Raw genomic sequence first — 12,378 nt, forward strand, 5'->3', positions numbered from 1 at the left:
TCACCTTCCTTACTGAGAATTTGTAAGAAAAAGGAAAGGAAATAGCCTTCCTATACCCAAGGAAGGGAATTTCTGTCCTTTTTAGGAATGACTTCATTTCCTTCATATGATCCGATTTTGATGGTGTTTCGGTTGAAATACTTTTTAAAGACTCTGTTGTTTGAAAAGTGTTTGTCTACCAGGCGTAAGAACTCCTTTCCAATATTTGTGGACACAGCTGTATTGTAAGGAATATTACACCATATAACTTTTCTTGTTGTGGTGCGGTTTTGTTGACTATAGATTTCTAATAATTTCTAGATGTTAAATGTTTGTATGTCTTTACACATAGGCATTTGTAATCATACAAACTAATCTTGTTTAATATTGGGATATAATTTAACCATTCATGTTTTTCTTTAACTAACTTGAAAAAGAAAATAAGTAAATGAGAGATTTTTATATTTTTTTTCACTTACATAATTTGTTGGATCTTTTGGATTATTTTCTTATTCAATGCTTATCATTTTATTATTTTAGAGTGGAGGTTCAGTTACAACTTCTAGCCAGAAGGTAAAGAGAACTTACTCATATATGTAAATTCTAATTCTTTTTTTGATATTCAATGTTACAAATTCATTATAATATTATTTCGAAATTAATCTAGTTACATAAAAAGCAAATATACATGTAATAATATAATCCTATTTAATAAAATAGTAAGATTTTTTGTCTCAAGATTAAGATCTTAATAAGTAAGGAACTGATACGGTTTTTTCTGTAGCGAATAATCTCACTAACTGCTGAACTGTCATGGTTATATATAGGTCAAGGGAAGGATTATAACTATTTGGGGGAAGGGTATCTCCACCCTCCTATGAGAAATGACCTCCTTCCAAAAAGAATTCTTTACTTTTCCTTTTTAAAACTAAAATTAAAAGTGTGTTGCTCTTTATTCCATGAAGTTTCCCAAGAGGCCTCTAGTGGCGTAGCGCTAATATTATTATAATTATATTATTATAAGATGGAGAAGAAGACGGACATGTATGAGGCAGAGGCTGTAGCTAAAATGGAAATAAAGTCTCAAAGAGAGGAGGCTGAACTTGATATGAAGACTATTGAAGCTCCCCCTAAGAGACGTTCTTCTACTAGAACTTCAAGAGCTGCTACTTTACCACCAAGGTATTTTTAATGACTGGTAAAACATTATGATAATTATATTGTAAAAATATTTTATCTTATAAATGAAAGATTCCTGTAATAGCATTACTAATTATTTCAGGCCACCTCCACCCGAAGAACTGCATGGCCCTCTATATCCAGTTGAAAGGCAACATCAGTATCCAAAAGATATTCCGCCTAGGCCTGAACCAAGATCAAAAGAAGAGTTATCTTTTCCTGTCTATGTTACAGAGGGAAAGCATGAATACAATGAAGTTCCTAAGGCTGGAGAAAAGATTTTAACTTTGAAAGGGCCTGTTCTGGATGTTCAACATTCTCACACTTTCAAAAAAGAAGATATTACTTCAATTGAAAATAAAACACTACAAGGGCCAACTTATACTGTAGGAGTTGAGAGTACTCATAAATTCAATATTATGGAAAGTGGTCAAAGACCTATTGTCGTTGAATCTGTTGGAGAGCAGAAATATCCAATTATGAACACGTCACATTCATCTAAATTCACTGGTCCAACTGAATCAGTTAAAAATACAAATACTATGGTCAAAGAATTACAAACCCCAACTATGCTAAATAAGAGAAGATTCAACAAAGATTTGTCAGAGCATGGATATAATCCTGAATCTCAAACATCAGGAAAAGTATCAACTGACTTGATTGGTCCTTTGTATGATACAGATATTGTGCATCACTTTAAGGGACTAGTAACACATGCTCACAAATTGACTGAGATGAATAATCCAGTTTATGACAGTGTGGAAAGACAACATCATTATTCAGAACTTGGTAAACATACAGAAGCTCTGAAACAAATTAGTTATCCTGTGTATGGTGTAGACAAATCACATCATTTTGAGGTAATTATGAAAGAAGCTGAAAAGATTTTGCAATTAAGTGGCCCTGTCCTACCTGTGGAGCATAAAAGCCATTACAGACCTGAAGCTTCTAAGTCAGAAAGAGTTCCAGTAATGACGGCCCCTAAATATCCCGGAGTTGATGATTCTATCAAGTATAACCCACAATCAACTAAGGTTACTGGTGAAATTGTTATGGCTGGTCCTAAGATGAGAGGTGTTGAAGAGAAAAATCAGTACAATATTATTGAAGGTGTCAAGCTAGAATTAGGATCTGAGCTTAGTGGCCCTATCTATAAAGACATCAACAGAAGTAGTGGTTATCATCCTATGCCAGAAAAGATTCCAGATTTAGGTAACATGATCTCAACCCCTAAAAGACCAGATATTAAAGAGTCTCATAGCTATGGTCCACTTGGTAGAAATGTTCCAAAAGTTCAAGAATTAAATGGACCTGTAATGTGTGCAGATCAAAATAACCAATACAATCTGGTTCCAGACAGAGTTTCTGGAGAAATCTCTAACACTGGTCCAGTTTATAGAGGCGTTGAAAACAAGAGTGGATTTAATGAGATACCTAGCAAGGTTGACAGCCAGCCACTAATGTCAGGTCCTGTTTGGCAAGGAGTTGATAATAATAATAAGTATCATATTGTGCCAGGTAAAGCAGATACTGTTACTCAAGTATCAGGACCCTGTTATCCTGTTGATTCTGCTCATAAATACAGTGGAGAAACACTTGAACCTAGTTTTACTGTGCAGGGAGAACAAAAGTACCCTATCATGGATACTATTCATTCTCACTCATTTAGAGAAATTGTCACAAATGCTGCTGCTATGGCTGGATTTACTGGCAAGTATGCAATGATGGATCTTGACAAGCATGAATATTCATACCAACCACCTGTCACACATGATATTTCAAGTCTTCTTGGTCCAGTCTATGATGTAATGGCACAACACAATTACAATGTAGCTAACTCAATTGCAAATGAACTTAAAACATTAAATGGACCTGTGTATACTCCAGAGGCAAGAAACCATTATCAACATATCTTAACTCATGTTGAAAAACTGGAAAACTTAAACACACCAGTTTTTGATATAACAAGAGACCATCATTATGCTGAAATCAAAAAAGGTATAGATAATATCAAACTTTTGCAAGGTCCAGTCTATGACATTGGAGAATCAAAACATAGTTGCAATGAAGTTTATAAAGAGGCTGAAAAGCTTAAAAATCTTTGTGGACCAATTTATGGCCCATTTGATCCTGCAAAATATAATGAAATTGCTACACGAGTTGAAACAATGAAGAATCTTGCTGGTCCTGTTTATGATATTGGAGAGGTAAAGTTCTGTTTTAATGAAATTGAAAAGAGTGCAGAATCTTTAAAGCAACTTGTGCATCCAGTATTGCTCAACAAAGATGCTATGCATAGCTTCAATGAAATAGCTCAACATGCTGAAACTTTAAAAGATTTGATTGGTCCTGTTTACCTGTCAGAAGATGTAAGTCATAAATTCAATGTTGTTCCAGCTAAAGTTGAACCACCAAAAGATGTTAAAGGTCCAGTTTACCTTACTGATGATATCAGACACAAATATTCAGAATTTATATCAAGTGTTGAAAACTTGAAGTCTCTTGCTGGACCTGTATATCTCAATGATAAAAACAAACATCATTTTGATGTAATTGAAAAACATCTTGATTCTCTAAAGCAAGTTCATGCTCCTATCTATATTTCTGATAATTCTAAACATCATTTTTCTGAGATTCAGAAAAATGTTGAAAAGATCAAATATCTTAATCATCCTGTGCTAAATACTGAAAATCTAAAGAGCAATTTTAACCAGATTACAACATGTGCAGAAAAACTGAAGATGTTACAAGGCCCAGTTTATCTTGAGGGTGAAACAAGACATGCCTACTCTGAGTTTATCAAGGCTGTAGATTCGGTGGGAAAAGATTTAAATGGTCCTATTTACATGAAGAAAGATTCAGGTAGAAATCTTTTTGGTGAGATTCATCAGCAAGTTAATGAGATCAAAAACTTAGTTGGGCCTATTTACATGAATGAAGATGTTCAGCATAGCTACAGAGAAGTTCAGAAATCAGCTCAAAAGCTTTCTGAACTTACAGGTCCTGTTTATCTTGATGAAAATAATAGAAACCATTTCAATATCATTATATCAAATGTTGATAAACTCAAACAAATAACTGGTCCAGTTTATGTACAAGAAAATACAAAGCATGCTTTCTCTGAACTAATTAAGAAAGTTGACCAAGCTAAAATTCTAAATGGTCCTGTGTATCTGGATAACCAAACCAGACATCATTATTCTGAGATTCAGAAGCATGCCGAAAAAGTTAAGAATCTTGCCACACCAATTTACATTACAGATGAAAGTAAGTACCACTTTTCTGAAATTTCTAAACAAGTTCAAACAATTAAAGATCTTGTGGGTCCTATCTATGTTACAGAAGATTCTAAGTATAACTACAATGAAATCATAAAAACTGCAGAAGGATTTAAATCTCTTCATGGTCCTGTGTATGTCAAGAAAGGGGAAAAATACAACTTTAATGAACTGTGTGCTCCTGTTGAATCTATCAAAAGTATGAGTGGACCTGTATACATGACTGAGGATAGTAGTCATAACTTTAATGTTGTGTTTAGCAAGGCACAAGAGCTAAAGAACATTACAGGTCCTGTTTATCTTGATGAAAATACCAGACATTGTTACTCAGAGTTTATCAAACAAGTTGATAAATTGAAAAATATTGCTGGTCCAGTTTACCTAAATGATAATAACAAACATCATTTTGACCTAATTGAGAAACATCTTGAATCTTTAAAACAGGTTCATGGCCCAGTTTATATCAGTGAGAATACAAAACATCATTTTAATGAGGTTCAAAAAGCTGCTGAAACAATTGCCAACATGTCTTATCCTGTTTTGCAGTCTGATGCCTGTAAGCATCACTTCAATCAAGTTGAAAAAGCTGCAGACAAGCTTAAGAACATCAGTGGACCTATCTATTTGACTGATGATATTGGATACAAGTATTCAGAATTTATTAAAAGTGTTGATACAATTAGGAATCTGACTGGTCCTATTTACATGACAAAAGATTCTGGAAGAAATGAATTTTCTCAGATTTGTGCTCAAGTAGAAAAGGTTAAGCAGCTTGATGGACCTGTTTACATGAATGAAGATGTAAAGCATCAATTCTCAGAAATCCAAAAGAGTGCTCAAAAGTTATCAGAGTTGGTTGGTCCTGTTTATCTGGATGAGAATACAAGACACAACTTCAATGTCATCATTCAATCTGGAGAAAAGGTTAAACAGCTGTCTGGGCCAGTTTATATAAATGAGAATACCAATCATGCTTTCTCAGAACTTGGAAAATCAATTGATAGTGTGAAAAATCTTGTTGGTCCTATCTATATGAAGGAACATGCTAAGCATCATTTTAATGAATTTGAGAAGCATGCTGAGACTATCAAATTGTTAAATGGACCTGTATACATGGATGAACATGCAAAACATTCATTTAGTGAGGTGATGAAAGCAGTAGATGGTCTAAAGAATCTTACTGGACCTGTTTATGACATTGGAAACCAGAAGTTTAATTTTAATGAAATTGAAAAGGTTGCAGAAAAGATTGGCACTTTGCAAGGTCCTGTCTATCTTGGTTCTAATGAAAAACATAGCTTTGAAGGTTTCATGCAATCAATTGACAGTGTTAAGTCGCTAATTGGCCCTGTTTATATGCCAGAAGATTCAAATCATTCATTTAGAGAGGTAATGAAGAGGGCTGAAAATATAAAGCCAATGGCTGGTCCAATTTACGTTGATGAAAGAAACCAGTATAATATCATTCTTCATCATGCTGAAAAGCTAAAAAATCTGGCTGGCCCTGTATATCAGCTAGAATCAGTCAACCATAGCTTCAATGAGATTTCTAAATGCTTGGCTGAAATGCAAAAGCCACAATTTGGTCCTGTAATGGCATGTGACCACAAGAGTGGATTCAATGAGATTCAACATCATGTAGACAAGATCAAAAATGTTTACTTCCCCGTCCTTGAATGTGACCACAGCTCCAAATTTAATGAATTCCAGAAATCTTTGGATAATCTTAAAACTCTGAACTATCCAGTTATGAATGTTGAACATAAAAATAATTTTAACCAGTTTGAACAGCAGGTCAAAAGCTTGAAAAATCTCATTGGTCCTATATACAACACAGAGAAACATTACAAACATGAATTTTCTCAAATTATGGATCCTACTGAATCTCTAAAGGAAACATCTTACCCTGTTTACAATATTGAAAGGGAGCATCATTTTAAGGAGATTATCAATACTGCCCAGAAGGTTAAAGAGATCTATGGGCCAGTGTATGGAGTTGATGGTAATCACAAATTTTCTGAACTACTGAAAAATGTTGAAAAATTAAAAACTCTTGAAGGCCCTGTTTATGATATTGAAAGGAACCATTGTTATGCTGAAATCCAACATAATGTTCAGCATCTTGAAAGGCTTACTGGTCCTGTTTATTCACCTGGTGTCTCTCCAAAGCATCATTATCAAGCAATCAAAGCCAATGCTGAAAAGATTCAACAGATAACATATCCTGTGTATGAGATTGATAGAACACATCACTATAATGAGATTGAAAAGTCTGTGGCATCAATTAAAAAACTTGTTAGTCCTCTTTACAATGTACCACATGAACATCACTTCAATGAAATAGGTTAGTAATAATTATTCTACAGACTAAGTTATTTGTATTAAATTTTTGCCTATTAAAATTTAATCTTATTCATTGCTTTACCTAATACCAATGGACAAACATATTACAAACATAGTACTAATAAGATGTACATTAGTAGAAATACTGTTTCATTTAGCTACACTGCACTGTATAGGAGAACCGTAACGGCTCAGCGGCTAACAAGGTCCTTGATTACACAAAGACAGACCATTCTGTTACATTTATTTACTAAGTATATTTGCGATAACTTTTATTTAATAGATTCTTCCAATTTTTAACATTTACAAAACGGCCTGCATTATTGCTTCAAGATCCATGTCAGATCTATATAGGAAATAAATGTCTATATATGAGCTCAAGTCTTCCAAGAAATAAATGTGTAAAACTCATAGTGCTTCAATAATCCATAATAAACTCTCATTGCCCAGAACAATACGACCCAATATTTTACTTTATTAAGAATAAATTCATCTTTTTTATTTCATGTTGCTATTTACATTATGTTGAAGTATTTAATTACTATTCTTAAAACAGAAAATTTAAATTCATAATATAGTAAATTTACGAAAACTTAGTTTTAAAATAAATTGATTCTAGCGCCACTTTTAATGTGTTCAGATTTACAAACAAAAATTAAAAACATTTTAGCCCTTACGTGACGGTTATATAAAAAAATATATATTGGAAAATAAATTCCATAATTCAAATTGCATTTTTAAAAGAATGAAAAAAACATTATTGTTAATACGTATCTGAAGATCAAATAAAAAAAAATGGAAGAAAAAGCAAGTGTGAGAGAGAGGTTTTAAAAAAAAGAAAACACTAAGGCAGAATGTTATTACCTTCATAGTATCAAAGGCTTTTATTGTAAAATAAATAACTAAAATCAGCCGGACAGAAATTTTAACGTAAGTAGTTGAACTTGAAGTAATCTTTATGTGCAAGTTGATATATTTATATTTATTTTCTAATATTTCCCCTGTGAATATACAGTGAACCACCCGCCCCCCCCCCCCCAAAAAAAAAGGGCATAGGAAATGTCAGGGAAATTTTTACAAAATCCATATTTCTAATTCTGAATAAAAAAATGCATACCTAGCGGATGCGTACCTAGCATCCAGGGGCTCTGTAATTAAAGGGGCAGAAACAGGCTAGAAAAAATAGCTTAAAACCATCTAAAAATGAAATAGCCTAATGCCCTCATGGGACCTATTTAAAGCTTACCTAAAATTGAAAACCCAATCGCTTTAGTAGTTATTGAGATTTTAACCTTCAGACAAAAAACTTTATATATTATTAGCGTTTGCCCCTTTATTATCTACGGAATAGAGAAAAAGCTTAAACCCATCCCAAGACTTAAATCTAATAATTAAATAGCCTAAAACCATCACGGTACCGATGTTAAGTTTATATAAAATAGAGAACCAAATCAGTTAAGTAGATTAGATATTAAGAATGAGACATTGAAATCAAATTGACAATATATTTACAAATAAAAATATTTTTATTAGTTATTTAATGTTGTATGTTGTAAATCATACAAAACTTGAATAGAAGATAAGATAATAAAGTCTTCCCTGGAAATACTAAAAGCTATACTGACAGACCGACGGCATATAAAGGGGAAAAATACATTTTTAATTTAAAATTAAAGCCGTCTATCTTTGATAGCAGATAAAGAATTATGTTTTACCCTCAGACGGACATTTCTAATTATAGAGGTGCTTCGCGTAAAAAATATATTTAATAATAATTAAGCAAGTGAGGTTTAGGGTGCTTTCCCATATCGAGTACATATCAAGCATTGAAAATACACTCCAATATTTTATAAACTAGCGGCTTCGCCCCAAGAGGTTTAATCAAACCAATTTTTCGTAATTTAGATTTTTAAAAAAATTCTTTTTTTTTAATTTTGGGGGGGAATTTTTTTTTTTTTTGAGGGGGGGTAGTTGACCCCACTATTTTAATTTTAGTTTTAAAAAGAAAAGAAAAAAATTTTGGGGGGGAGGTATTTTACATTTTTTGGGGAGTTGGGGGTGTCCCACTCCCCAAGAAAATAGATATAAACCTTAAATGTATTATAGATAAATTGTAAATTAGAAGGGATAGGTTTTTCCCATAAGCCTAATTCTTGCAAGGGGTCCTAACCCACCGAGGTTTACACTTTATGTGCCTCTACTCTTGATAGGATTAATTAAAAGAATTTCTAAGAAATTTTAAAGCTTAACAAGGATGACATTATTTATAAGTTCTTAGTAAAGCTAAAAAAATGGAAAGGTTTACAATAGATTTATACAATATCTTTGATAGTAGATGCATATCAAAGCTTTCCAACAGACGGACGGGTAAAGTAAGTTATATACTGGATGTTCATCAGTATGGGGATGTTTTTTTAATTCCAGCCATTTATCTTTAATAACTAAAGAGAAATTCACGTTTACTCCTTTACGGTTTCTTACTGACAGACAGACATTTCAATTAGAGTACAAAGAAACATATGATAACATCCATAAACTTTGTGAAGTTAATAAAAATCTAATAAGATAGACAATGTGGTTAAAACATTAGATTTCAATAGAAATATATACAGTAAACTTTAAACATACATCTCTAAAACCATAAAATCTAATTACTAAAACTTTAGCATAATGGACGGACGGACTGACAAAGATAATTGAATATATGATGCTTTTTAGTCAGCGAAATCCTCACAGACAAATGTGCTTTCTATTTTTATTTTAAAGTAAATCATGATTCTGATTGTGTACCAGACAGACATATAAAGTTCATGTAAGATTTTCTGCTAAAATATTTTTTAGTAGAGAAGCTACTCTATAATTTGAAATGTCCTTCTGTTTTTTTCTAATAACTCGGACCCTAAGGCGGCCTAAGGCCGCTTTCGTCACTAGTATGAAAATAAAACCAATTAATTGTTTTGTTTTAGACACAAGAGTTCAATCTTTGAAACAGCTTGATGGTCCAATTTACAAGATTGATCGTCAACATCACTTTGCTGAGATTGAGTACAGAATTGAAAGTTTGAGAGATCTTGTTGGACCAAAATATGAGATTGACAGTAAACATCATTTCAATGAAGTTGAAGCCAGAGTTAAGGTGAGGTGTTTTCATATAAGTAGTGTACTGTACAATACATTGAACATATTTGTTTTACAAAAAAAGAAATAGGAACAAAATTAAATGCAAACAACATCCACAAATTAAAGGTATAAACAAAATAGCACATAAATTTGTTGATAAACTTGAAAAATTGGGGTACATCAAATTTCCTTTTTATTCTATACCTATATGAGCGACTACTTTTCCTATTTTTTAACCCTATGAATTATTTTCAACAGATTTTTTATAAAACGGATCACTTTTATTGCATCAAGATCCATGACAGATCTATATATTATTCTGCTATTGGCTAGATTGAATATCAACCTTTTTCTTCGATTGGCATATCTCTGAATATTAATCTTTTTCTTCCATTGTCCAATCCCTGAATATCAACCCAAAATTTTAAATACGGTTTTAAATAAAAATAATGAAATTTAAAAAAAGAAAAGGGAAGTGAGAGAGAGGGACATTTAATCTTTTAAAAAAATGATGAAAAAGTGAAACTAAAGTCGTAGTAATCTTTATGTGTAGTAACTTTTTTTGTAGTTGGGTTGATATTCAGAGATTGGACAGTGGATGAAAAAGATTAATATTCAGGGATAGGCAAATGAAAGAAAACATTAATATTTAATCTAGCCAATAGCGGGATAATTTTTTTGAGCGCCGGTCTTAGTTAAGGGATATTTGTGTCTTAGATGAAAGAACATTTTTCTTTTACTTTTCATATATCCTAGCTATGTCTATGATGTTTTATTCCGGTTTTTCAAGTGTCTGTGGGAAAAAGTATCAAAATCAAATTTACAGGCATTATATGACAAAATATATTATTATATTATTTTTATTGTCCTCTTGTTTTAACATACCTTAAAGATTGGATTTTTTGTCTTTTTTTCAAACAGCTTTGCTTTTATTGGATTTTATCGTCCTTTCTATTTTAAGCTACTTAAACGTAATGGGGGGAACGGGATTATATCTTATTTACGTGATCCGATTTTTAAATTTTTGTAGCTAAGAGTATCAAAATTAAATTTACTATTACTCTAAGGGATTATTTTTCATAAGATGAGAGAACAAGTAGCCATTTCTGATTTTTTACCTCCATATCTTTAGTATTTCTGGTCCTTTTTATAAAAATTTCTGGTTAATTGTATCAAAATAAGTTTTCAATTGTTTAAAGGGATTTTTTGTTTCTGTAGATTAAATACAAGTTGCTTTTTTAATAATTTTCCACAAATTTTCATGTATCTTTAATGTTTTGTTCTGATTTAAAACATTTTCTGGATAAAAATATAAAATAAAATAAAAACGTTTTAAACTGTTTTTAAACTATTTTTAAAAGGTATATTAAAAATATACTTTGACATCTGTAGAATCATACTGCAAAGCCAAAAATGAGAACAATTGCCCACATCAATTTTTATTAGGATTTTAAAGTTTATTTTTTACTATGGATTAAATAATTTTTACTGAATCGTGATGTTTCTTCCCTTTGTAGGTAAAATACTCAACTTTTAGAGTGTCTTGCTTCGTAAATATTGTATGCTAGTATACAGTAAAGTTAGGTCTTTTGATTTTATCTATCAATACTAATTAAAAATTAATTCTTTACAATATATCAATGAATTAACATAAAAATGTTTCATGACTATTATACATTAAAACACATAAAAATTTGCTGTAAAGGGTTAAATAAATTAAGATGACAACAAATGTTTATGCAATACAACAAATTTATTTTTGTCACATATACAAATATGATATAAAATAAGATTATTCAAACATATTTTTAAAAATATTTTTTAAAAGTATGTATCTTTTATGAGTAGGGTTTTCATTCTTTTCATTTTTATTAAATAAAATTATTTAACTACGTTTGAAATAAGTCACTTTGTGAAAACACTCTTTCGGAAATTCTAATTTCTAATTGGTTTAAATTCAGCATTATGTTTTTTATTGTATTATGTCAGATTTTTCAATGAAATTAATTGTTTTAGAAAAAAAAATATTTCCATTGAACAGAGTAATGTTTTTTTTATTGTATCAGTATAAAGTGAATTATATAAAATTGTTCACTAAGTTACAATATTACACGAAGTAAAAAAAGACCTTTTGATCTGGTAAAAATGACCAGAGCAACAGTAAAAATTAATTTTTAAATCCCCCCAAAAAAGTTTATTGGGGACTTAATTCAAATTTGGGCTCTGCAGTCTGATTCTATAGGTGTCCTAGTATATTTTTGACCCCCCATTCAAAAATAGTTTAAAAACAGTTTAAGAAATTTGTGTGTTGTATATAAATTATACTAGACCAATAGATTTATTTTCAAATTATTACATACTTTAGCTGGTTTTGTCTCATGTTTAGGATATTTACATTTAATCTTAAGTTATAGATGTTCTGATGGTTGTTTTATTTATAACAGTATCAAATAAGCCTATGAAATTATTTCAGACAATT

General features: G+C 31.2%; 1 protein-coding gene across 1 annotated transcript in view; it reads left to right on the forward strand.

The window, feature by feature from the left end:
* Nucleotides 1-12,378, forward strand: part of LOC145327121 (uncharacterized) — a 67,408-nt gene that overhangs the window by 19,021 nt on the left and 36,009 nt on the right. The window contains exons 8-11 of the mRNA XM_080170660.1: nt 520-552; nt 1,004-1,161; nt 1,262-6,780; nt 9,746-9,915. Of these exons, the coding sequence (XP_080026786.1) occupies nt 520-552; nt 1,004-1,161; nt 1,262-6,780; nt 9,746-9,915 (5,880 nt within the window). The remainder of the gene's footprint in view (nt 1-519; nt 553-1,003; nt 1,162-1,261; nt 6,781-9,745; nt 9,916-12,378) is intronic.

The sequence above is a fragment of the Acartia tonsa genome, chromosome 1 (assembly GCF_053477335.1).
Source record: "Acartia tonsa isolate MP-2025a chromosome 1, ASM5347733v1, whole genome shotgun sequence".
Lineage (NCBI taxonomy): Eukaryota > Metazoa > Arthropoda > Copepoda > Calanoida > Acartiidae > Acartia > Acartia tonsa.